The sequence below is a fragment of the Grammomys surdaster genome, unplaced genomic scaffold (assembly GCF_004785775.1).
Source record: "Grammomys surdaster isolate TR1022 unplaced genomic scaffold, NIH_TR_1.0 125889, whole genome shotgun sequence".
NCBI lineage: Eukaryota > Metazoa > Chordata > Mammalia > Rodentia > Muridae > Grammomys > Grammomys surdaster.
The window spans coordinates 2,254,174-2,281,896 of record NW_021620714.1 but is presented as its reverse complement, the minus strand read 5'-3'; the positions used below and the strand labels follow the sequence as shown (position 1 = coordinate 2,281,896).

General features: G+C 42.5%; 1 protein-coding gene across 2 annotated transcripts; it reads left to right on the top strand.

The window, feature by feature from the left end:
* On the top strand, positions 1-27,711 carry Ropn1 (rhophilin associated tail protein 1). 2 transcript variants are annotated; one of them, XM_028752303.1, is made up of 6 exons: positions 1-144; positions 15,597-15,724; positions 18,612-18,729; positions 19,826-19,987; positions 25,556-25,731; positions 27,530-27,711. In XM_028752303.1, exons 2-6 carry the CDS (start codon positions 15,609-15,611, stop codon positions 27,594-27,596), a joined length of 639 nt encoding a protein of 212 aa, XP_028608136.1. In that variant the 5' UTR covers positions 1-144; positions 15,597-15,608; the 3' UTR covers positions 27,597-27,711. The 2 variants fall into 2 exon arrangements, with proteins under 2 accessions (XP_028608136.1, XP_028608135.1); XM_028752302.1 differs by lacking the exon at positions 1-144 and adding an exon at positions 1,373-1,437.
* Positions 27,712-27,723: the final 12 nt, after the last annotated feature.

The window sequence follows — 27,723 nt, the reverse complement described above, 5'->3', positions numbered from 1 at the left end:
CTGTTTTGGTCCCTCCCTAGCAGGTCCTCCCGCTCTCCCCCCCACCAAGGGTCCAGGCGCTGGAGCTCTCCCCTCACCTCCCGCCTGATACCAGGCGCAAGGAGTCGCCTGAAGCCAGACAGCCCCTTTGGAGGCCAAACTGAGGTACCCCGAAGGGGAAGTGGAAGGGGTGGTGAACAGCCCTGGCCATGCCACGACTGCGCGGGGCTCACCTGGATTCCCAACCATTCCTTGCCCACAGAATCTAGAAAGAGCCTACACAGATCTTTAAATGGGCCAAAACTGTGTTTTGCTTTGGTTTTTTTCTTTGTTTGTTTGTTTGGTTTGGTTTGGTTGGTTTTTTGTTTGTTTTTTGGTTTTTGGTTTTTTTTCCCCCAGAACTACTTTTTTATTGTCTTTTAATACTATGCACTGTGGCTTGGAAACAGTGGGATCTGGTGAGTCCCCTCTGTTTTCCATTTGTAAAATAGGTGTAGGAGCACATTTGGAGGGACCATTGTCAGCACTAAGAAGTGTGACTGACACATAAACTAGACTGCTCATTCATTATTACCAGTATCTACTAAACTCTGAGTTCCAGGCATTAGGCTAGCACTGGAATTCTATCATGATCAAAGTACTGACCGAGTCTAACATGGGGTTTAGAGTGGATAGAAAAGAAATATACTTAGTCAAAGAATCGAAATAATCCTGTCAACTTTGAACTAAGTGTCATTGAACGCGTGTAGAGGATCTGGCTTGGAGGTCAAGGGAGAATTAAGCTGAGCTCAGAGGAAAGAATTAGCCTGTGTAAAGTAGGAAGCACATTCCAAGCCAGTGTAACTGCATGGCCAAGCCCTACCACTTTCTATTTCAAATCAGAGCAAGGATGTACAGGGGCTCGGTCCTGAGTTCCAAGAGCTGTTCATAGAAACAGCTCTGAGATTCTGGATGTGGAGCCTTTCATTTCTGTGACTGAACCCTGAGACCACACCAATAAAGCCAAATGAAATTCCATAAACGAGCCCAGAGGAGATACTTCACAACCCTATATTCTTTAGCACTTAGCAAGTATGGGATGGCTCGCTGGGAGGCTTGAAAGTTTCTTTTTAGTCGGCATTTATTGGGTTATAAGGACTGGGGTGTGGACCCTAGATGTATAATTGAAGAGAGCCTGCCCAAACCAAGAGCTTTAAGAATGGGAAAGACCTTTTCAGGATGTTAGGATAGTACAACAGTTGGAGTGAATGGTCCCCCTACTTTAGAAAACGAAATTGAGTAGGCTGGGTCATATTGCTCAAAGGCTGAGAAGTTGCATCTGGATGTCAAAGAATCTAAGATTCCAAAGCTTTGTGATTCAAGAGTGTATGGAACTCCTGAGAGTAAGTAAGAGACAGTAAGTGAGTGCAGGGGAATCTGGCCTGAACTTCTCCTGTTGTGTTGGACATTTCTACAAAGGTAAAGCTGCTACCCATCTTGTCTTCCAGGCTTTGAAAACTAAATAACTCTAGACTCCTCTCACTCTCCTCCCCTACCTCCTACCAAATTCTATATATCCAATTTCCTAAATATCTGTTTCCCAGTCCCTCCCTACTTTCTTGAGATGTGAAGCTCTCAAGTTGTGCCCAAGGAACTACCAGGCTCTCCTCTTCAGACTTCCCTGCCTGAAGCCCCACTCCACTCTCCTTAGTTCACTCCTGAAGCTATTGGCCAATGTGTTTCAGGGTCCAACAAACAGAAATAGTACAAATGACTTTACAAAGAAGGTTCAACATGAAATTTTCTTTAAGAAAACTGAAGTATGCAGGGATCACAAATATAAGGAGCAGCCTTGAGCTAGACCATTCCAGAAAATGACCCATCCCAGAGCTTCCTGTAGAGGGTTGTGGCTGCAGTTCACTGGAGGGCAAGGATGCCACCCAGACAGAACTGACTCTTTGGGCTGCTGGAGAGTCCACCTACTAGAAGGTGACACAGTAGCAACATTCAGCTCCAGAGCTTCCCAAGAAGGTGCCGGGTGTGGATGCTTTCCATCACTATAACAAAGTGCCTGAAGTAATTAAGTTATAGAGAGAAAAGACTTATTTTGGTGGTTCTGAGATTGAGTCGCCCCATTAAACTTGTCTTCTGGAAACAGGAACACATCATTAAAAAATAGAAAATTGGGGGCTGGAGAGATGGCTCAGCAGTTAAGAGCATTGGCTGCTCTTCCAGAGGTCCTGAGTTCAATTCCCAGCAACCACATGATGGCTCACAACCATCTGTAATGGGATCCAATGCCCTCTTATGGTGTGTCTGAAGACAGCAACAGTGTGCTCACATATATAAATAAATTTTTTTAAAAAATGGAAAATTGTGGCAGATCAAGCCACTCGTCCCCTGAGGCAGGAAGCAAAGAGAAAAGGAAGACATCTAAGACCCCATGATCTGCAGAGGGCATGCTCCTGATGACCGAAGAACCTCCCACTGGGCTGCACTTCTCTTTAAAGTTCAGTCACCTCTCAGTAGCATCCCCTGGGGACCAAGTCTTTAGCACACAGACTTCGATAGTTACCAAACCATAGAACAAACAAAACTGCCAACTGAGGTCACCATAGACATTCACTGCAGCAGGAAGGCACTAGAGAAATGGCATAGAGCAGGGACCAGATGCTGGAGACTACAGAGTCCAGAGCTGGGGACACTTAAGGTTTCTGGAGTCCAGCAAGGAGACCACATCTGAACCATGAAAAAAAATGGCTGCCTCCTCCCATGTCCCTCTCCAGTGCTATATACACACAAAGTTTAACATGAGACAGCTGGGACAGGGGAAAATAGTGAAAGACCTACTTCCATTTTTTTTTTCCTGAGGCAGAAAAGGACAGCTTTGGAATTGAGAAGCAATGATTTGATGGTCAGTGTATCTAGCCAACAGCAGAGTCAGAGGTGTGGCCCTGTTACATAAATCGTCTCTATGTCCTTGAAGGTACAAAGCCTTTAGAGGAGCTCTTACATTCAGATCTTGAGCAACAGATACAGCCTTAGACCCAACCGTTCCCTTTCATCCACTTTAGCACCATGATCACAGTTACTGAATTCACTTGTTTCTAAAACCTCCACAATGTTTGTCTTCTTGGCCGGGTGAAATCCCTCTTCTACCTCACAGTAAACATGTTCAATGAATAATTACCCACTACTTGGGACTGTTCTTGTGGATTGGAACATAGCAGTAAGCATTCTAGGCTTCCTTGGATCTCAGTTAAAATATCATTACCAGTCTTTGGAAATTTTCTTCTAACCGACTCCCACTCTTTTGTTCTGTCTAGAATGGGCTCCTTGACATTTTCCATACCTATTTTAAACACCAATCTTCCTCTCAATTCCTTACACTAGTTTTTAAATTTGACATGTCTGACTTAATTTTTTCTATATTCCAGTGCTTAGTCTAATTCCAAGAAATCACACAAAGTTTGGTTGGGTTGATGGTTTTCCCTGGATCTGATAATTAAAGCTATGCCCAAGTCTAGAAGGTTCTAGCAGCCATGAGTAGTGCTTCATTAGAGCATCTGTCATTGGGGTGTTATGCTGCACCTTGCTAGGAAGGGCAGTAGCCGTGTGTGTTATGTTAGAAAAGAACAATGCAATGCTATAAATACAGAGACTGGTAATGGAAACAGTAGAGAATCAGCCCTGGTCTTGTATTGAAAACTATTATGTACTCACGTAAGAGCCTTGGTTCCTGTACTTCAAGTCTCTGAATCAAGGTTGCTACAGGTATAGCAGAAGTGGGGGAACGCATAACCTGGGACGGGGGCGTGGTGTGAAGTGTTTTTGTAGTTCACTAAAGGATAAAGAATATTTCCATAATGTTCTCAGAAAAGACAAGGCAACCTCAGATACAAACATCAAATCCCCAAATCAGAGGATCACATTAGACAACTTTAAGAAGCATCCAGCAGTCTGTGGACAAGCTATGCACCGCTGGCCATGGGGGCCACACTGTGACATAGAGGAACCTTTTGAAATAGAGGTGTGACTAAGCTTGGATAGGTTGAGTTACCTGTTCAGTTGTTAAATAATGTGCAACATATGGCTTCTAGCAGGTGGTACTAGCAAGTTTGATAACCTAACCCCCAAAAAAAATTTTTTTAAAGGATGAAGTCAAGTGAGCCTGCCCTTAGCAATTTTGCTGTTGGCATCCAAACACTGCATCAGCCTGATGATGAATTTGGCCCAGGGCTTCAATACTATAAAGTTGGACAAATAAACAAAGCTAATATAAATAGGATAAATTGTGGAGAGTTTAAAAACATTTCTTTTTTAGGCAAGGCCTCACGATGTAGCCCCAGCTGTCCTCAAACTCCCGGGCAATCCCCACTGATGGGATTGCAGGCATTGTTCCACCACACCCAGGACTTAATTCATGGAGCTCTTGAAAGTCACATGGGGTGTCATTTTGATTAGAAAAATACTAAAGATGCACTAAAACTAAAGTTTTTAGAGTGATTTAGGTGGTTTAGAAAGTTGATCTGAGCCAGGCAGTGGTGATACATGCCTTTAATCCCAGCAGAGGGAGGTGAATCTCTAAATTCAAGGCCAGTCTGGTCTACAGAGTGAGGACAGCCAGGGAAACACAGAGAAACCCTGTCTCAAAAAAAAAAAAAAGGTGGTGGTGGGAAGAAACCTTGTCTCTAAAATCAAAAAGAAGAAGGAAGAAGAAGGAGGAAGAGAAGAGGAGGGAAAAGAGGAGGAGGAGGAGAAGGAGGAAGAAGAAGGAGGAGGAGAAGGAGAAGGAGAAGAGAGAAGAGAGAAGAAGAGAGAAGAGAGGAGAGAGAGAGAAGAGAGAAGGAGAAAAGGAGAAGAAGGAGAAGAAGGGGAGGAGGAGGAGGGAGAGGAAGACGAGGAGGAGGAGGAAGAGGAGGAGGAGGAGGAGGAAGAAGAAGAAGGGAAAATAGAAAATTCTTACTATTAGAACTTAGCACCCTTTGGTTCTGTGAGTCCATCTAAGAATTTCCCTTCACATAGAGCAACTGTTTAGAGCATGCTTTTAAATTCGGACCTGCTCTGACAAACGACCTTTGTTCTCCTCTAAGGTACTAAGAATGAACTTCCATGATACAAATGAGATTATCCAGGATTTCTTAGAACAGAAAAACACAAACAGAAAAACACAAAAACAGTATTTATTTAAGTTTGGGTTTGCCCTAGAGAAAAATTCTTGGCATTTACTTACTTTCTTCAAGAAGAGACAGTATGGTATCATGTGAACAGCAGTGAACTAGACCAGTCTTAACTGTGCACAGCACAGCCTGATACCTGTGTGCACCATTTATCACCTTTATGTGTCTCTGTTTGAAAAGATGCTTGGTTTTATTCTCCTAATTGGGAAAAGTTAGGTACACTGGATAGAAATGGACACCAAAAGAAAAAGGTGACCTTAAAATGGCCATGATGTATCACAGCAGGGCAATTGAAGAGATAAGGATGTTTGGGATGCTTTTATTGGGTGAAAGAATGACTTAATCCTTGGGTAACTGATGGATGGAGAATTTATGATCATTTGGGAATCGTCAGTGTAGAGTTCAGGTTACAGTCAGCTAGAACATGATCAACTCTAGGGGTTCAAGTGAAAACACAATATTAAAAAACTGTTTAAATTGTTTTAAGTGTGTGTGTGTGTGTGTGTGTGTGTGTGTACAAGTGTGTGTGCCAGTTTTCATATCTTATTGTGTTGTGCATGTGTAGGGAGGTCAGAAGACAGCTTTGTGAAGTCAGTTTTCTCCTTTCGTCTTTATATGGGGTCTGAGGATGAAACTCAGGTTGAAGGCTTTTGTATCAAGCCCTTCACTGCTGAACCATCTTGTCAGCCCCCAATGTGTTCTAAAAGCACTGGAGAAGTCATCAAAGAGCTCATAGTTAAGTTGTTTCCTCGCCTGCTAACATTTGCCAACTTGGGGTCTGATCTGAGTGTTCTGTGTGAGAAGAGTGAGCATCAACTCCCCTGGAGCCAGACTTACAGGCAGTTGTGAGCTGCCCAATGTGCATACTGTGAACCAAACTGGGGTTCTCACCAAGAGCAGTAATGCACTCTTAACCGCTGAGCCATCTCTCCAGGAGAGTCACTTAGGTTGAAAGAAAATGATCCTAGAAAGTAATAATGGCCAGCAGGAAAGGGGACCACAGGGAGGAGAATTATGTGGGAAAAATAGCTTAATATTGATGGCCTCAAAAGTGATGTCATATGTCAACAGTGATGAAAATTATATGTAGAAATAAAATTAATAATAACAATAGTATAAGAGTAGGAAAAGAATGTTGAGTTAAATTATTAAATGCTTTCACCATCCAAGAAGTAAATGTAAGGGTAGACTTAATAAATTATGGATACTTATTGTAATCTTTGGGTTAACCAGATTACCCCAATGTAATAGGGTTAAGAGACAAACAATGCATATCTCAAAACTGAATAAGAAAATACTAAAATACTAAAAATATTTGTTCAATTTCAAGACTAAAAATCAGATAACATAAATATAAAAAACCAATATATTAGAAAGTATAGAAATAAATGCATTTTAAACTAATATGATTGAGAAACTTTCAGTATTTTTAAAACAGTTTATACTTTGAAAAGAACTTTTGTAATATATGCTTTGTGAAGTAATTAACAAAATAAAGCTGACAAACCAAGTTGACCTTAAATATGAGCATTAAAACTATATATTATGAGGAATTTTATAATGATGAGTTCATTCAATAGAAAAATTTAAAAATTAAACTTTAAATTAAGTATTTAGATTTTAAAATTTAAAATCTAAATATTTTATATATGTATGTTATATTTATGTGTGTCATATCATATATATATTATATATTATATATATTATATGTTATATTATATATATATTATATATTATAATATATATATATATATAATCAGCATGAAAATTGAACCAGTAACAATAAGCAGAACTGGGCTGGAGAGATGACTCACTAGTTAAGAGAACTGACTGCTCTTCCAGAGGTCCTGAATTCAATTCCCAGCAACCACATGGTGGCTCACAACCATCTGAAGCCCTCTTCTGATGTTCTGAAGACAGCTACAGTGTACTCATATAAATAAGTAAATCTTTTTTTAAAACAACAGTGAGCAGAACTAAAAGAACAGACAAAAATTAGCATATAGATACTGTCCCACACATTTTTCTCTCCTTTTTATTCTTAAGATGTAATTTTGCTACAAACTTATAGTCTTGCTGCCTTTACCTCCCAAATGTTGTAGTCACAGGGCATTTCACACTGCCTAGTTCAGATGGAGATCTTACATCTTTCTTGTTGTTCATAAAGGAGCAAACAGAAGAGTTAGATCCAATGTCAAAGGCCTGAGCTACAGAACCAATCCTCTGGGTGTATATGGAACGTGACCCTCAGTAGCTACAGACTCGCCTTCCTGTCCAAGTTCATGTAGAATATCTACGGGAACAATCCAAAGTAGAGACATAGATGGGAGGGAATTGAACCTCAGAAAATGTATCTCCAAAGTGATGGAAGAGACAGGTGAGCAGCAGAAACTAGTTAGTTTGGAGCTAAGTGGACTTAGGGCAGAGCCATTTCTGACAGAACAAAGCAGTTCTTGAGGGAGCAATCAATTTTTTTAAAATACAATACAGAATCGTGGAAGAAAATATGTCACCAGAAAAACCATTAGATTCAGAAATGAGGGAGACAGTTCACTTATATCTATGAAATTAGTGTCAAGGCAGTCCAAGATGGAAGCTTTTCTAAAAGAAACTGAGGAGACACTCTGTAGAGGGAGGGCGTCGGTCAGTCTGGGGTTGGGGGCAGCCTGTGAAGTCTGGCAGGGAAGAAAATTAGATCATTCTAGATGCAGTGAGATCAAAAAACAAGTTTTTAAAAGAAACACAGATCGTGGCTTACTTAATGAGAGATGTGCAAGGGAAGTGAGCTGGATGGTATTTTCCAGAGATTGCAAAGGAATAAATGTCATGGTCTTGTCCTTTGGGTCTTGTGCAGGATAGGGACCGAGTCTGGTGCTGGCCGAGGGACTAGGAGACCTGAGGACATTGAGAGCAGCAGAAGGGACGAGTGTGTTAGTTCACTCTGACACACTGAAGTCTCTCGGATAGGAAGCAACTTTGTCTTCCACACAGTCAGTGGGTAAACTAAGAAACCCAGTTATTGCTGCTGGGGAACATATAACTAAGCAGAAGTACTTAGTCGGTCAGTTATGTAGTTGGTGTGATACAAAGTGTGGGAGGGGCAAGGTTGTTGTAATGGGTGTTATTGTAAAACTTACATTGTTTTATGAAAGGAACATGGAGCTTTCATAACCTGGGTCAAATGTGGTTGCCAATTATGCGAAGCCTAATTTGACACAAGCCAAAGCGCTTTATTAAGTGTGAAGGGTCACTATATCGCACTTAATATGGTAGCTAAGCTTGTACCATATGGGCCCCTCTATCCTGGCTCACTCAGTGTGCACAACCTGGGAATCACATGACCAGCGCAAAATTACTTTATGTTTTGGTATTTTCATAAATCTAACAGGTGATCAGAAACAGTAAAAGATCTCATCACCCTCCCGACCTCAGCAAACTACTTCAGTCCGCTTAGACTAAGGCACAGCTGCACCTCTTTAGACGAGCCCCCGCCCCTCCCCTCCTCCAGTGCCTGCCCTGGGTCACTTGGATCTTTCTCATTTGTTCCTTGCCCCTCCCACTCCATTTAGATAGTAATGAAGGTGTCCTTTGGTCTGTGTGATTATCTGGAAGTTATTTCTTTACAATCAAAAGAAGTTTGTCTGCACTGTCAATTTGTCTCCTAATTTCTTCCAGGAGTCTGATCAATATTTTAGTTAAGTCATAAAAACTAGCTAATTGTTCCCCTAACAACCAGCGTTTTTCCAGATTACTTTGTAACGAGTGTTATTTTTACTGTATAAAAGCCCATCTTTTACCAGAAATTGATTGCAACAGCTACCAGTAAATCTCTTTTATCACACAGCATCCTAAGACAATGAGACACGTTTTAAAGCAGAAATTTTTGGCACTTGACTTAGGAAAGATTCCTCTACCAACCCTGCCCCCCTTTGAAGGTCAGCACACAGGCATGTAAAACACTGACATGTAAAAGCAAACAATGTTCTTCTGTCGCCTCCAGAGAAGAGGATGAAACCAGCAATCTCCTTTGGGTGGGTAGCTTGTTAGGGACACAGCAAAGAACCGCTCCACCACAGACAGTCACATACATGCAGATGGAACCAGGGTGGCCTGGATTGTTATTAACATCCTCTTAAAGTGGAATTTGCAGCCACAGGTGAGTGAGCAAACCTGGGTCCCTGTGAGAGCAGCCTCAGGCACACATAGGTCTTGGGGTTCAGAGAGCAAGGGACACTGTGAGAAAAGTTCAGACTTCTGCCCCATGGCTCTGTCTGCTCAGACTCTGTGTCTGGATGATACCCAGAACATCTTATTGTCTTGCTGTGTCTCTACTCCCATTGCTACATTGTGTGCAGTTTGTTTAGTACTTCTTGGCAGGATAGTTGAAGTTCTCCAAACAGGCCTCTCCAGGCATTCTAACTAGTGCATTAACCAAACACAGATCTACGAGTTCATCACTCTGCACAGAAACCTTGTGGTTGAGTATGTGGAGAGCATCATGCATCTCCCAACAGTGCTGGTCCAGAGCTGCCCTTCCCCTATTCGTTTTGGGTCCTTATGGGAGCAAATGGCTCCCGAACATGCTCATTTCTCGATAGGTTACTACAATGAGAAACTCTGATGCAGGAGACATCTTGGCTTTATTTCCTCCTCAAGTGACCATTTCTTCATTATTTGACCTCTGGATGATGTAAACCATCATTGGCTAATTGTCACAAATACTTTTGCAGTTTTCTAGAGCAGTGTTTTTCTTCTCGTGGTTTTGGAGACTTCTGAAAGGCCCTAACTCTGTGTGTAGTCAAAGCTGTTTTTGTGACAACACAGTCATTACCCTCCTCCTTCACTCTGAAAGTGCACAGTACAGATTCCAAACATGACAGAATACCAATAGGACATGGAGACTTAGGTCTTTATTAGGCCAGACATCAAGATACTTGGGAAAGAGTGAACAATGCCACTCTATCTGTAGATGTTTTCATAAAAATATTTACATTAACATCTGAGAGATTTATATATTTAAACTTTTCAGTTTTGTTTCGAAAATAGTAAATGCTGATAGACTTAAATCATTAACAAAAGCAGTTGGAAAGAAAAAGTGGGGGAGGGGAAGGAATGGGAGTAGAATTGATCAAAATACATTATGAAGTTTTCAAACAATAAAAGAAATGTAAAAAATTACACACACAGGGTAATTTTTAAAAACACAATCCTGATCCTTTGGAAACTGGCAAGATGGCTCAGTCAGTAAAGAGGCTTGCTACCAAGCCAGAGGCGCTGAGTTCCATCCTAGGGACCCACATGAGAGAAAGGAACTCTTCAAATTGACCTCTGATCTCTACAGGTGCACTGCAGCACATGTGCCCCACCTGATAAATAAATGCATTTCATTCACAAGAGACACTGTATCATTTGAAAGTTTCCGTTAAAGCTTGGCATAACTTACCTGACATAGTAACTTACCTGGAACAGTTTTGTTCATTTCCCATTTTCCCAGGCTTATAAAAACTGAACAGGGAAAAGAATGTAAATTTAAAACAATTCTCTCTATAGATTCCCAAGTGAATTATGTTTCAACTACTGAATGGTTTGAGGGACTTTAAAAAGTGCTGAGCTAATTAATAAAATTATATATACATATATAGATATATACATACATATAATGCATATATATATATATATATATATATATATATATATATATTGCATGCTGAAGATCCAGAGTCTCACACCTACTAGGCAAGTGCCCTACTGCTGAGATTAATCCCCAAGACCCAAGCCCAAGATTATTCTTTATGGCAGGAAAGTGTATGTAAGGCTTTCAAGGAGACTGTAGGCTTTGGACTGTAGCAGACCAATTCTCAAAGAAAGTTAAGTCAAAGTTTTTGAAAATTTGAGCACTTAGTAAGGGGGGGACATTTCAAAAATGATAAGTATAATGATTAAAATGGTAATGTTTTAATATAAGTTTATTTCAAGAACCATTATAATTAAAATACTTGGAGTTTTTAAGATGTTGAAGGTCATAGATTTTATTGAATTGATTGTATCATTTTTTCATTTTTCTTTTTTGGTTGGTTTGGTTTGGTTTGGTTTGGTTTGGTTTGGTTTGGTTTGGTTTGGTTTTTCGAGACAGGGTTTCTCTGTATAGCCCTGGCTGTCCTGGAACTCACTCTGTAAACCAGGCTGGCCTTGAACTCAGAAATCAGCCTGCCTCTGCCTCCCAAGTGCCAGGATTAAAGGCGTGCGCCACCACTGCCCGGCCATTTTTGTTTTTAGAAGCAAGCATCATTTGTAATTTCTATATGCAAGTAAATGAGTCATTAAAAAATACATCAAATATCTGATTTGAGATCAACATAAAAAGCTGAAATAGCCAGGCATGATGGTTCTGTAATCTTGGCACTTGAGAAGCAGAAACAGAAGGATCTTGAGTCCGTGACCAACCTAAACTACTGAGGGAGATCTTGTCCCCAAACCCAAGGACTGGGCATGAAGCTCGGAGGTGGAGCCCTGGCCTGCCCTGTGCAGGACCCTGTGCTTGATCCCCAGCACAAAAGGTCTAGAATAAGGACATGGCTTGATCACACTGAACAAATATAAATTTTAGTAGAGACAGATAATGATATTTATAGAAGCATAGACTTTGTTGCAAATAAATAATGTGAAAATTTAAGAGCAAATTAAAAAAGACTTTGAAACACATATGCACAAAGTTTGACAGTGTAGTAATATACCAGTTAAAACAGAAATCAGATTTACAGGAGTGGTTTTATTGTCACGTACAACAGGGAAAGCCCTGTGTGTGTGCCTGACGGCAGGTGTTACACATAAAACTTTAAGCACGAACAAACAAGAGGTTCTAAAAACCTGGAAGTTTACTGACTGTGCCAAACAACATCCAAATGGAATTTCAACTACTGTACGCTTGTTAGTGGTGTAAAGTTTGTGTCACTATAAACTGTTTACAAGCGTCACTCTCTCACTGCACACCTGCTAGCCATCTCCCACACTCACTATAAGGAGCTCGACTTTGATAAGTAAAAGAGGCAGAACGGAGTTTAATGCAAAATGTGCACTGCCAACAATATTTGCTGCTACCCAGGCTTTCTTGGAAAGCTCAATAGGGTCTCAAAACGAGCATCAAGGTTGTGTGGGTTTGAATAGAAGAAAGGGAGGCAGTTCGAGCAGCAGTAACCTCCCAAGGGAAAAGGAGAAACAAAGATACATTGTAAATGTAACTCCTTAGAAAGTGGCCACAGAGGGTGGTGTTAACAGTAATGGCGGGAAATATATTGTTTAAAATATGTACAAATTGGGGACTGGAAAGATGGCTCAGCAATTTAAAACACTGGCTGCTCTTCCTAATGACCCAGGTTCAATTCTCAGCACCTACATGGCAACTTACAACTGTCAGTAATTACTGTTCCATGAAATCTAACATCCTCACAAAGACACACACAGCCAAATCACCAATGTACACAAAATAAAAATAAATAAAATGTCATGGAGAACCTTGACAGTCTGGCTCTCAAAGCTGTTTTGTGAGCAGGGCTTTCTGGTCTATGAAAAGCAATCAAGACTATGGTTGTGAGCGTCCTGGGTAGGATGGACCAGAGGATGACCTGGAATGAGTATGCTGTGTAGGAAAGGTGCACAATGGGTGAGGAAGAGTTGGGCCAGAGAGGGAGGGTAGAGACAGAGAGGAATAAACTGGAGACACGTATCAAAGAAACTGTCAATGGCGTTCAGTGGGACTCAACAGCCTGGAGAAAATGTGGGGCAAACCCAGCGCTTTGAGACCACAGGGCCAAAAGACAGGTAGTACTGTGTTCAGATAAATTTTGTGGGCTGAGGGTGTGGCTCTAAAATGGAGTGTTTCATAGCATGCATGAGTCTCTGAATTCCAGGCCTACATACATGCACTCTTACGCACGTGCGCACGAGCGCGCACACACACACACACACTCACATGCACACATGCACATTTTTTTAAAAAAGATACTATCAAAATAAGTAAAGATGGTAAAATAGTGTAATCAGCTTCTTGATTCCTCAGAAAATGTGATTGAACTTGCCATATGACCCAGCCAGCCTACCCCTGGTTACATACCCCAAAACTAAAAGCAGATATCAATTAGATATTATGTACACATGTTCATAGCAGCACTATTAAAATCCCTCAAAGATGCCAACAGTCTTTTCTAAGTGCTCACTGACAGAAGAATGCATAATCCTAGTAACCAAGCGGGTACATACTCATGGACTGTGTCATACAAGCTTAAAAAGGATGGAGCTGCTGGTGCATGCTGCAACATCCATGAAGCTGAAAGACATCATACTAAATGAAATAAGCCAGATCCAGAAGGACAAATATATGTGACTCACGAGCATAGGGTTCCTAAAAGCTCTCAAATCCACAGAGTCAAAAAGGTAGAGTTGTGGTTGTCAATGGCAAAAGGGCCTTTGGTTCAATCACAGAGTTTCCATTTGATGAGCATGAGATAGCTCTGGAAATGGGAGGTGTTGCTGACTATACAGCAGTGTAGACGTATGTAAGAAAGGATTAACATGGCAAATCAGGTACTGTACACTTTCCCAGAGTAAATTAAGATACACACAAAATAAGCAATCTAAGGCACTGTCATTTACCAAATAAAAAGGTTGAAAAGTCATCAAAAAACAATTCACAGTGCTGAACTTGGTGGCTAATACCTGCAATCCCAACAGCTGGAGGTGAAAATAGGAAGATTGGGGGCTTCAAATCACTCTCAGGACAAATGAGGTCAGGGCCAGCCTGAGCTACATGAGACCTATCTCAAAACAAAAAGAGTTTGCAACAGTAGCTATGGAAACATTGTTTAGACATAAAAACTAAAATGTGTAGTATAAATATAGCTAAGAAGACAATGAGACATCGATGCAGCTATCGTCTGGCTTAAACCTGGAGTACTAGTACTCCAAGACCCCTCTCATATCTTTCTGATGGCATTCCTCTCCTCTCCTATCAGGAAAATTGCCAACTCTAGATTGCTATTCATCACCCCTAGATTGCTACAATATTTAGGGGAGCCAAAGCAATATCCTGGTTTCCCATGGGCACCACGAGACTGCCCCATGGTGGTATACTTTTAATTCTAGATATTTATCACCCATAGTCATCGTTACAATATTTAGGAGATCCAAAACAAAGTCCTGTTTTTCTTTGGGTACCATGAGATGCCCCCATGATGATGTGTCTCCATGCTCAGGGAGAACGGCAGTAACCAACGTGTTTGTCCTGATAAGGAAATCTTTCCCTAAAGTGACTTGCCTCAAAGTCTCTTTTGTCAGCGGTAGCATCTAAATCAACTACTGCACGGTTGGTGGTTTCTTTGCACCTTTTCATCTTCCGTCTTTCCTGTCTTTGTGGGCCTTTCTGGCTATGACTGTCTCTAGAGTTTAAAAACTTGGTCTGTTGATTTCTGTACTTAACTGGCACATTTAAGGCCTTATATTGTGGTTAAAGATAAGCATGAATTCTTTCTAACTGTCTTATTAGTCCATATTTCTTGTGCTTCCTCCCCAACTTATTTTTGGATTGATAAGGCTTTGGGGGGGGAGGCTATTTTTGCATTTAAACTTTGTTTCTCCTTTTTACATATATGGTGGTTACTTTTATGACTTTTATAATCTTACTTTTCTATTAAATGGTGAGAAAATGTTAGTAAAATGTAGATATAGTTGGCTTCTTTATGAAGTCTAAAATTAGACATGATCCCCTTCTTGCAAATAAATAAATAAATAAATAAATAAATAAATGCAAACAACTAAAGAGTAGGGAATGCCATTGTCCTAAGACCATAGTCTCTTCTTCTCAGGGTTTCCAAACATAGGCATCGTTGTCCCAGATCTAAACTTAGAGCTTGCCTGTGGCTTCGAGCTCTTGTGGCTGTTTCTCTCCCCACCCCCACCACCACCCCCTAAAATCTATGGAGACAGCTCTCGGTGTGCATCCCTACACACAGGCTGTTGTTTCCAGTCTGAGTTCTCACACAAAAGATGTTAGCCTTTGCACCCACACCAAACATAGTGTCTCTTGTGGGATCTCAGGTGCAGGCCAGGAAGGGGGAAGAAGCGGTCTTTTGGTGGGCCGAGCCCTGGTTTCTCCCCTCCTTGAGCTACCATTCATATCCAACATTTGAATTCTTTCTGAGCGCATTTGCCGCAGGGTGAGCTCAGATTCTCCGTGTTCCCTATTCTGCATTCTGTGTCACTTGTATTGTGGGGACCACCCACCAGAGAAACCCACTGCTCGGACATGGGTTTAAGTCAATGGAAAGTCTTCTAGAGTAGCAGAACCTCCAAAACGAGTGCTAACTTAGGGTCTAGGGGATCTCTTATTCCAAAGTGCTTTCTTATGATTTATGATTGCTTACGACTCAAATAAAATCCTCGTGTTCTGTTTTGTCCTGCTTGCAGGTCAAGCGATCAATGCCTCAGACAGACAAGCAAGTATGCATCCCACCGGAGCTGCCGGAACTGCTGAAGCAGTTTACCAAAGCTGCCATTCGGACCCAGCCTCCCGATCTCATCCAGTGGGCTGCCGAGTAAGTTGTTTCTCTCAGAGGACAGAGATTAGGAAAGAGAGTTTGTGGGAAACTGAGAAGGTTGACAAGCCTGCAGTCAGGTAGCGCAGGCATGTTAGTAGAAGCTAAGTCTTTAAAATCCACACACAGACGTATCCACACAAAAAAGCGGATGAGATGCCCTTCCCTAAACTAGCCAGATTGAGTAGTAACGTATGAGGACAGTAGGCCAAGTGTCCTGGAGCAAATAGAATCAGCTAGCTTACCGTGTCAGCTAGCACATACCCACCCAATCCATCCCTGCATCCCATCTGCTTTCCTAGTTGAAAGGGGTTTAGGAATCTGGCTGGCAGCTCCGCTCGCCTTTCCCTAGTTTACACCTGCAGCTTGTTTTCCTTCTCACCGCTAGATGGCAGCAATACACCTAGTGGAGCGGTGCGGGGTCGCGCAGGGAGGAGGAAGTGGGATCTCTCCAAGCTGGTTTCCTCTGATTAATTAAACACTTTACGTCGTGGCTGTGGAAACACATACCTGGGCAAGACCAAAGACACTTTGAACCCTGTCTTTAGGGGGTGGGGAGAATTGTTATTTTCTTTATTAATTTTTTTTAAACTGGTCTTTCCCCTTTGCATGGATTTTTGGAAAGGCTACAGAGCTAAGCGAGGAAGTTAAGTCGCTCTATGGTGTGCTTCTAGCACATTGGCTCCTTGAAGGGCCCCTAGAGGCTGCTCAGTGGGTGAGCTTGCACAACAGGGGCTGACTTCACCGCGATGGCTTTACATAGAAAGCCTCTCAACTATGAAATTGCTTCTTAGACACACATGCCTGCTGGAAAGTGGGCAGCCTGGCTTGGTGCAGGGGGTTGAGAGCTAACAAGACTTTACTGGGGCCTTTTCTAGCTGTTTCCCTTGCTGGATGATTACTTCCTTAGCGGTGTCTCTGTGAGAAGATACCTCAGACTATAGAGGAAAAAGATGTGAGCGGGTGTATCCAGCAGGTGGTGAAGACAAGCTGTAAAGCCCTTTCTGAGGGCATAAGCTCTTGGATTCCTAGGCTGAGCCAGGAGGAAGCTTTTTAGAATGGAAAGAAAGTAACGCGGTGGTGTCTTTACTCTGCCTAAATGGAGTTGCTTTGCCTAGTCATGAATCCTGTGTCGTTTTCTATCTTGAATTGTATGTATTACCTCTAAGATTGGACTTTAATGTCAGAAGGCTAATTTCTTTTGGCATAGTCAGACAGATTTTGTTTTATGCCATATGATTGCTTAAAACCGCATTTTAATGTTCTTGTGCTGCTGCATTATTGTAAGAAAAAATGACATTTCTTGATATTGTCCCTGACATTTATGGAGGAAAACTTTCCACCGTTGTAACTTGCTTGCTCCATGTTGTCTGGTGTGCTATAAATTTTTTAGACATCCATGTGAGATCAGTTTGTACTTCAACTGCAGTGAAAAAGAGCACAACTTAAAAACATTCTCTATTCAGTTTAGACATCAAAAGCACTTACCGGATCGCTTTCTGTGGGTTACAATCTTGTAGTGTTTTAGCAGATGGAACACCATCAACTATCTCCAAGATAAAATAGGTATTTACTTCATAACATGCAAGAATTTCCTCCCCTATGTCCCATCAAAGAAGAAGCCAGCTCCCCAACATCAGCAGGGCAAATACTGATTTGTCCTGAAGCAAGCTTGTGTGACAGCCTAAAGCTGTAAAACTGTAACCATGGAATCATTCACTTGCAAATAGAATGCAAAGATTCAGAGGGCAAAGTGCACAGTGTGGCTTCATTCTCTAACCAGCTACACTAACAACTCCAAGGCTGTTTAGAGAGTGCCACATATCCACCTGGCACTTCAGCATAATGAGGTGCTGTAGTATTGCTGTCCCTGCCATCTAAATACCCTCCCCCCCAATCTGATTGTAAGGTCAGGTCACATCCCAGTCTGGGTGCCCCATTGTACCCACTCCCACCCAAACACTGATCTGTCTACAGAGATTGCTCATGTACAGTCTCTAAAATGTCAATGTATTTCTGCGGCCAGTCCTACCGAGGACCCCCAGCCACAGACTGGAAGCTGCTGTTCTGATTCCTGTCTCTTTAGTTCTGTTTGCTTTGTGTCTCAGAAATGGGCAGTTGTTAGTGCTGTCATGTAGACTGATCCTAAAATGGACTTCTATAGAACACCGGCCCCCCGCCCATGTTTTATACTACCTGGTCATGAAGGGGCAGCAGTCTGTGATTCAGGAATAATAAGGCTTTGTGTGGCGACATCCCTGGTGTCTGTCATATTGCTCACGCCCACTCCCTGTGGCAGTCAGCTTCTTTCCATATCATGACCATCTTGACATAGGACTTGATCCTATGTCATGTCACCCGTAAACTGAGTCCACCCTACAAAGCAGTAGCACACAGCAGGTATATCTAACTGAAAACTCTGAGGGAAGAAAGAACAGAACTGCTTCATAGGTACCATATGAAGTTATGCTGCCCCTTCCTTGAATACCTCTCCACCTGTGCCTCCCTGAGGGCCTCGCCATCCTTCCCCTTGCTCAAGCCCCACGCAGGCCTTACCACCTCAAGCCAGAAACCCTTTCCCATGTTCGCCCCCAGGAACATTCTATTTGCTCGTATCTTCATATAACCTTGATCTTCGCACCTACCAGACCCACATGAATAGATAGATATCCTATACATATCCTAGGTTCTCTCTGTTTATGAAAATAAAACACTAAGAAGGAGGGGTGGAATTGAATGTGCCATGGTAATTACATGCCAGGCTTTATGGGTTGTTCATTATTCTTAGAGAAAAATACAATCTTTTTAAAGGAAGGTAAATTCATAGAGTATCCAGAGGCCACTGGAGCCTGGGAGCCTCCTCTATCCCCCATTTCTTCTCTTGCAGGTATTTTGGGGCCATGTCCCGTGGAGAGATTCCTCCAGTGAGAGAGAGGTCTGAGCAAGTCCCTTTGTCCAACTGGGCTGAGCTGACACCTGAGCTGCTGAAGGTCTTGCATTCTCGGGTAAGAAGCTCTAGGGATCACACGGAGACTGAACAGGTTAGATCAGGGCCATCTGTATGCCCAGCAGGCAGCTGGCCATTAGCACTGCCCCCCCCCCAAGCTTATTAAGTGCTGGCCACAACGTGGGTCTTCCTTCAGAGAAACAGGAATCAGTATGGAAGAGACTGAATCATTGGGCTATCCTGGGCTCATCACAGTTTACCCCCAGATCTCAAAGGATATTTATGGGCTCAGTTTAATGTATATTGCCTGTCCTAAAGGGTGTCAGCATCACACTAATGGATCTAGACCATGAGAAGTCTGCCACAGGCTGGTGTAAAAACAACTCACCCTTCAGGGAAAACTCTCCCTATAGTACTGTAGGAGTTAGCCTGTGGATGGGAAAAGATGGCCTAGCTTGAGAAAATCTGTGCTTTGGCCAATCCCTGGGATACAGTTGTGCAGTATGGTGTCCCACATTAGGATTCGGGATAGGGAAGGCTTCGGTGACTTGGGACCCATTCAACCTTGGACTCAGAGGCCCTGGCAATGTGTTGGAACCTTAATGGGACACCTGCACCCTCACTGCATCCTTAGCTAAGGGGAATCCACCCCTCCCCTTCACTGTTTAACTGCCAAGTCTTTGTGGAGTGAACCCAGCAAAGCTCTCAAGATCCTGGGACCAAACAATGTTAGCTACCCATCCTAAATCCTACAGGTCAGCCACAGGGTTGCCGCATGTCACTCTTGCCAAGACAAAGGGAACACAATACAGAGAACTATCTATGTATGTACAGTCTAGGAGAGACAATGTCACTAGAGATCTCAGGCCAGCCTCTGATGTCCTACCTGCCTTACAGGGACAACCTCAGAACAAAACTAAAGACCATAAAGCCATCATAAAAAATGAAATGGACTATAAATAGATCTTGCTACCATAATTCTGACATCTGAAGTTTAAAAATATTAAATTATATCACAATATCACAAAGACAACTGTCAAACGGGATTCTCTGGCTCTCTCTAGCTCCCCGTTCCCCTCCTTGTGCTGGGAGAACTCAGAGCATCTCGCTTGTGGTCCTCATGTTGTGTGTTTTGTGTGTTCCCTGTCCCGAAGGTTGGTGGCAGACTGATCATCCACGCAGATGAGCTAGCCCAGATGTGGAAGGTGCTGAATCTCCCCACGGACCTGTTTAACAGCGTGATGAATGTGGGTCGCTTCACAGAGGAGATCGAGTGGCTGAAGTTTTTAGCCCTTGCCTGTAGCTCTCTTGGAGTTGTAAGTGAGCTGTTTTATGTTGTGTGCCAGAGGATTGAGAGCTGTGGACAGCTCAGTGGTAGACTGAGACTGGGAGGGGAGGGGACCCAGGTCCAGTTCTTAGTATACCAAAACCAAACTTTGAAATGCTCCATCATTTTTCTCTGAGCCTGGAAGGACAATCTATCTGTACCCATTCAGCTCTACAGAAATGATAAAAGCAAAGCAAAACAAACAAACAAACAAAGCCCTGCCTTTCGTGCTTCCTCCTGCTCTCTAAATGAAGGTCATTTCCAGGCTCATCAAGAACTGGGGGAACGAGGATGGCTATCATCAGACTCTGACAAACGTTGGCCAAATTTGTCTTTAGGTTGTTTGTGATTTTCAGTCATTGCCCTCAGATTAATTTTCACTCTGTTTTGCCACTTCGGTGATGACTTCAAGCTGAAGGATACGGTTTGTTTACTTGTGGGGTCTAGATACCTAGAAGCCATATTGGCAGAGAAGGTACCAGGGGTGTTCAGCCTCAGAGAAAACCACTGGTAAACACGAGTGGGCATATGCCTCAGAAGAAAGAGAGCAAGATTATTTTTTTTTAAAACAATGTAAAGGAACAGGAGAAGGAGACTTTCCAGAGTCACAGTCATGAGGAGAGTAAGCTCATTCCAGTTCAGGCCTTTTCCAAATTTGACATGTCTGAAAACTGGAAAAACCATTTTCCTGCTTTGAAAGAAAGGATGCTGAAATCACCTTTTATGTCCATTTAACACTGAGGTATCGTCTGAGTGGACTCTTCTTAGTCACTGGCAATGAGTGAAAACGGATCAGCCACGTCTTTTGAAAGCGAGACATTACTAATTGCTAAAGCCCTGGAATACATGTAAAAGGCAACAAGAAACTCTCAAGGCTCAGGCCAATGGGGATGGAAAAGTAACTTGTATCACACAGCACAGCTAAAGCACGATCTTGGTCTTTCTTTTCAAATGCCTTCAGAACATGTACTTGGTATTTTTGTTTCTGTGTAAATTTAGCAGAAATATTGTAATCCAAAATTTCCCGTGGGTTTCCCCTGCGACTGGCATTATAATCACTTCTCCAGAGAGAAGGAAAGAGGAGACTATTTGTGGTTGGGTTTTTTTTTTTAATTCTCTTTCATAAAAACAGTATACAGTGTTCTCCAAGGAGGAGAAGCAAACATAGCAAGACAAGTGAGCTGTCAACCAGGATTGACATTTGCGAGGGTCGGGATGAGGGGTGGGGGAGCCTTAAGGATTGAAAGAAATCACAAAAGAAAAATATTTACAATTTTGCGTACTTTTTTATTAACAGGATAGTCTAAGACTCTCTCTCTCTCTCTCTCTCTCTCTCTCTCTCTCTCTCTCTCTCTGGGGCGGGCAGATGCATCTTGTAATTTAATCTATAGTTAATTCTGATTTTGATCTACTTCACCTTCAAAAGAGTAGGGAAATAAGTAGATTTGATTCAGTCTTAGAGCTGAGATCGGTGCAGCAAAGGAAACCACCTCCAGGCAAACCCTGCCTCTGGGCTTCACCATGCTCCTTTTCCCCCCAAGGTAGCATCTGACTGTTTCAGGAAAGGGCTGAGGTAGAGGCATCTGATGTTCTTCGGACCATCTGGGCTTCACTGGGATACTGCTGTCTGGGCACTTGCTGCTTGTAGCTTAAGCCTTTGCATCTCTGTGATGTCAAAGCCTCACAATGCTCCTGCTGCCTCACCTCGGGTCTCCCTGGTGCTGGCCCCTTGACATTTTCTGTACGTTGTCCTCTCTGCCCCCTGGCTTCGGTTCACTTCCTAGCCTCTCAGCACTGTGCGAATGTCTGAGTCATCTTCTTGTCCCCATAGCTCGCTGTAGCCTGAGGTGACTTTGGAAAGCCACATTCCAACTCCTTTTCTGTTTGCACATCATGTACCTGGCAGGCTTTCTCCGATGAGCCTGCCTCCTAAACTGGGAGGAAGTCATGAGGTGAGCTGCCTCCTTCATCTCTTCTAAGAGAAGCTTATGTCATGCTGGAGCTTCATCGTGGCGCTGTAACCAGACAGCTTGCATTATCTGACCTCATACATTGAAATCTTAAGTCCCAAGGAGGTGGTGTATGAGTGGGACCTTCAGTCATGAGAGTGCAATCCTCAGGCATGGGGACTAAAGATCCTTAAATATGGGGGTTGAAGGAGACTGTTTGCCCCTCCCACCATGTGAGAAGACAGTGAGCCATACCATCTGTGAAGAATAGAATGTCAGCCCTTCACCTTCAGAACTGTGAGCAACGGGTTTGAGATTTGTATCGAATCTCTAACTCTAAGACACGTTATAATAGAAGCCCAAACAAACTCAGACAGTCAAGGTATTATCATGCGGAGGGCTTGTGTTCAATCTAACCCACATGTCCTTGTAGATCAGTCTGGTAGACTTTTTTCCTGCCTTAGTAAGCAAGCTGTGGTCTTTGACCATCTGGAAAAGCAAGTTTTGCTCCTGTTAGCAGAGTCTTCTGATCTCATATGCACACACACAGATACACAGGCAATAGCTGAAAATGAAATAAAATGATTTTTCTAAGTATCTGGTTTGGTTTGGTGACAGAGTGGTCTTGAACTGTCCATCCTCCTGACTCAGCCTCCTGAATGCTGCAATCCTATTAAGTCTTTGAGTCAAAATCTCAGATTCTGGAACTTAGGACTGTTGAGCCAGGAAGCGTTCATTCGTGAACCCCAAAAGAGCACCAAGGAGCCAATTCCAGTGCAATCGCATTAGGGTCTCTATATTACAAGCTTGAGTGTGGGCTCCCCGCCAACCCTGACATCAGGCCAGGAAGGCGGAGCCCGGAGCCTAGTTTCAGAAAAGCATTTATAGAGGCAAACAATCAAGCAAGGGGGTTTCTAGCCTGGCACACATTTGATTGGGGGGCCATTGTGGCCTTTAACATAATTAGCTGGTGCTGGGAGCCAAACCATAAACTTAACTTCTGCTTTTCTCTTGATTGGTGGTTGTTAGGAAGTTAAGTGCCAGGGGCAGGCTTGTAACCTGGAGGTGCAGATTTGTTGGGGAGTAACCTGGAAACTGGTGCTAGGTGCCAGTTCATTAGTTAACTCCAGTTCAATCTTAGGTCAGGTTCTCTAAGATGGAGTCTGAACCCAAAAGATTTGGTCTCTGAGGACTTCAACAGAAGAACTTGAGGGGAGAACAGTTTGTCCCATAACAGCACCCTAAGAAGAGGATGATGTAATGAAGTAGGAAATGCCGTGGGTAGAATTAGGTAGCTCAGCACACACATTCAAATATCCTCCAAACCACTCCTGTGTTGATCTTATTACACACTTGGGCCTTCCCCCCCCCAACTGACACACACACACAAACACACACACACACATACTCACACACTCACACTTACTTTTCTTCCCCCACTACACCTCCATCCCATGTTAAGAGCCAGAATGAGGCTTCCTATAATGTTTGTTTTCCTGGAGCTCCAGAAAACTGACCTCTTACAAAGCCACAAACACCAATATATATATTTATATCTTATGGCTTACCATTTTTAAACAGTTGCACATTGAAGATCCTATTTCATAAAATGATTCAAGATGAATAGTAATTCATTAAGCCTAAAGACATGTAAAAATCACTGTCATTCAGTAAAAAGCCCTCTAGGAAGATGAGCCAAATCTATTCACATCCTCTTAGGCCTCACAGTAAAAAAAGGACCATGCAGACAGTCATCATACTCAGAGAGGATGACAGCTGACTGTCCACAGAGTCGCCAGTGACGGGGCCTTCCCTGCACTCGTAGAGGACACAGAGCAGCTGCCTAGTTACTGCAGCACACGTAGCTCAACCACTCGGACTAATTCTTGACTGACTCCTGGAGGATGTATATAGATCTTTACATTGGCAGTTTTAGCAAGCCAGCAAGATCTGTGGTGTGTGTGTGTGTGTGTGTGTGTACAAAAAATAAGTCATTTTTTTTTCTGATGCTGTGATAAAACTCTGACCAAAGTCAATTCGGGGAGGAAAAGATCTATGTTACCTTATACTTCCATGTCACAGTCCATCATTGAGGGAAGTAAAGGCAGGCTCTCAAGCAGAAATCATGGAGGAATGCTGCTGACCCAGTAGCTTTTACTAACAGCTTTCTTAGATAGTCTAGAACCTCCCTACCTAAAGACGGTGCCACCCACAGTGGGCTAGACACGCCCACATCAGTTAGTCATGAAGATAGACATGCCCACAGACCAATCTGATTAAAACAATGTTTCTAATCAGGTTCCCTTTTCCAGGTAGTTCTAGGCTGTGTGAAGTTGACAAGAAGAACTAATCAGAACAGTGAATATATGTGTATATATACATATATACACATAGATATAGATACATATATACATATCAGATGATTTTGCTTATGTGGATCCCTGTTAATCCCTGTAAAAATGGGTTTTTATCTTGTGGACTCCCAATCTTTCTAGAGACAGTACACCTCTCTTAACTCTTCTCCCTGTTATGGCTTTGCCCCAGGTATCTTTTTTGGGGTACAGTGTAACATATATTTAATAATATGCATTAGATATAATAATATATATGTAAGCAAATTACATCTAAACTTTAGAAGACAAGATCAGAAGACAATAAGAAATATTTCTAACTTTCTATTTTTTTCATTTACTTATCATGCATGTGTGTGTGCATGTGCACAGAGTCAGAGAAAAGTTTGCAGGAATTGGTTCTCTTCTTTTAATATAGGAAAAAAACTGATAATGATAAGTTGATGTTATGAAGGACCTACTAAACTTGCTTAGGAAATACTAAGTTACCAGAACAGAGTTAGTTAAAAGAGTGCTCTGGTTCTCTTGTCAGGGAAAGCATGCCTGTGCCAAGCAGGCAGGTTGACCCTGGTTAACAGATGCCTGGGAAAAGCAGCCTGCTCTGTCTTGAGATAGCTACAATAATATTTCACATTGCAAATCTTCCCATTCTTCCAAAATAACTAAAACGTGGAGCATGTTTAATTACTCACAGTGTAACCTGGGGCCGTAAAACTGCCTAAGCTGATAGAGATTTCTGGGGAGCTCTGTCTGTGCATTAACCAGGGCTTTACTTGTGCTATGGTTAGAAGCTGTTTCCTTTAGTAATCTCTACATCCTCAGAGTGATCTCCCTTTGTTAATTCTGTAACCCTTTCAACATGTGGTTCCAGAGAATCAGACTAAGGTCACTGGGCTTGTGGCCAACACCTTTTCTCATTGAGCTGTCTTACTGGTCCAAGAGAGTGCTAATTTTGTAGGATGAAAAATCAGTTCTCCTTTGAAGAGGTTACTCTAATTAAACTTAACAAATACCTTAACGTGTTTAGCAGTTTATAAATTGAATTTCCTCCAGGAAAGAAGGGTAAGACATTTGTTGGCCATTATGTTTAGAATGAATTGATTGACGTATGTTAACTCTCTAGGCTCTTAGGCCATCTTCACTCCATCTTACCTAAGAGATAATTTCAGGTTTTTTTTTTCTCAAGTCTAAACTAAATCTCAGGGAATCTAGCCTGGAAGAGTGACTCTCTCCTTCTTCTGTCTTATGGTTTTCTAGACCATTGCCAAAACTCTCAAGATAGTGTGTGAAGTTTTATCCTGTGACCATGATGGAGGACCACCCCGGATTCCTTTCAGCACCTTCCAGTTTCTGTACACGTATATCGCTGAAGTGGATGGGGAAATCTCTTCATCCCATGTTAGCAGGATGTTAAACTACATTGAACAGGAAGTGTGAGTAAACCGCGGATGGGAAGCAAGGGTGTACTGGGCTGAGTGTAGGCAGCCAAGAAAGCAAGTGTGTGCTGGGCTTTGGATCTAGAGTGAGGCTGTTGCAGACAGTCCCTGTCAGACAATAGCTTCATCTACTATTTTTAATTCTATAATGATGTATAAGCATTTAGGTTCAGTAGAAGCTAAATTTCAATTTGTTGACCTTCAATATAATTTCCTGGGCTAGCAATATTTGCAATGTAGTAACCTCCCCTGATGCTGACAAATGCTCCATGTCACAGCTCTCAGCCAGCCTCTTCATCACTGGGGAAGCAATACTCCATAGTGTACAGTGTGGCTGAGCTGGTATGGCCCAAATAGGTTGAATGTATTAAGCACATTGTTGACAGGATATATTCCTTACCAAAAAAGATTCTTTAAATTTAAAGATGTATTATTTTTTAATGGTGAGGTGGATAATGCACTTATGAGTGCAGGTGCCCTTGGAGGCCAAAGATGTCAGACCCCTGAAGAGGGAGTTACAGGTGGTTATGAGCCAACCAACATGGGTGCTAGGAGCTGAACTCAGATTCTCTGCAAGAGCAGTGTGCACCCTGAAGCACCCCCCACCCCAGAGCCGTGTCTTTAGCCCCTCAACATGGTATTTTCCATTTACAGTGGAGAGTCAAGGACTTGCTCTCCATTATAAGTCAGGGAGTATCTACATATTATTCTGTTCTGAGGAACAGAAATACTGATTTGAGAAAAGGAAGGAACAGAACAGGAAAGTGATCCTTGTGGAGCTTTGGAGATTTGCAGTTAGAAACAGCACCTGAGAGTGTATTAGAAGTGCAGGATCCAAGGCTCCCCCATGGATTTGTAGAATAAGAAATTCTGGGGATAAGGCCCAGGAATTTGTCTTAATAAACCTGCCAGGTGCTCCTGAGTTAAAGTTATGGAGGAAGAAGAGGTGGAGGCAGAAGGAGACAGAGCAGAAAGCCAAGGAGGAAGAGGAGACGGAGCAGGAACAGGAAGGGGAGGGAAGAAGGAGACCGGGCAGTCAAGAGTCAAGAAAAAGGGCCAGCAAGATGGCTCTGCCAGTAACGGTGCTTGCTGGTCAAGCCTGGTGACCCAAGTTTGATCCTGGAACCCAAGTATCATAGTGACTTTTCTATTGCTGTGAAGGGACACTATGACCAAGGCAACTTACAGAAGAGTTCATTGAGGTCTTTCTTACAGTTCCAGAGGGTTAGAGTCGATGACCACCATGGTGGGAGACCATGGCCACAGGCATGTCACTGGGGTAGTTGCTAATAGCTTACATCAGATCCATAAGCATCAGGCAGAAAGAGAGAGAGAAAGAGAGATACAGAGAGAGAGAGAAAGGAAGGGAGGAAGGGGGAGGGAGGGAGGGAGGGAGAGAGAGAGAGAGAGAGAGAGAGAGAGAGAGAGAGAGATTGGATTGGAAATGGCATGGGCTCTGATGCAGCAAAGTTCACCCTCAGTGATGCACTTCTTCCAACAAGGCCATACCTTTCTAAACCTTCCTAAACAATTCTACCAACGGAGGCTCGAATACTCAAATACATGAGTCTATGGGGGCCATTCTCATTCAAACCACCAGAATAGAGAGAAAGGTGTCCCCTGACCTACACAGATATATTATCCACATACTATATTAACATTTTTTTATTATTTTAAAAAAATGTTTATTTGGGATAGGAGAAGTGAAATTAACTGGTACATATAAATACACATAATATATATTTTAAATTGATTGTTAAACAAACTAATTCCAGATATCTGTTTTTCCAAACAGAATTGGTCCTGATGGCTTAATCAAGGTGAATGACTTTACTCAAAACCCTAGGGTTCGGCTGGAATAAAAGCACAATTTTGGCTTACAGAGGTGGCTGTACTTCAAAATAGCTGAACTCCATGCACCATCTAAAGTCAATTTTCTTTTACAACTGGTACAACTAATAAACAATTAGCCAGGAATGTGTGGAATTT

Excerpts from the sequence above, each read along its gene's own strand:
- Ropn1 (XM_028752303.1), top strand. The coding sequence starts at position 15,609 with ATGCCTCAGACAGACAAGCAAGTATGCATCCCACCGGAGCTGCCGGAA. Across the intron at positions 18,730-19,825 it reads TGAAGGTCTTGCATTCTCGG|GTTGGTGGCAGACTGATCAT; the intron begins GTAAGAAGCTCT and ends CCTGTCCCGAAG. Across the intron at positions 19,988-25,555 it reads CCTGTAGCTCTCTTGGAGTT|ACCATTGCCAAAACTCTCAA; the intron begins GTAAGTGAGCTG and ends ATGGTTTTCTAG.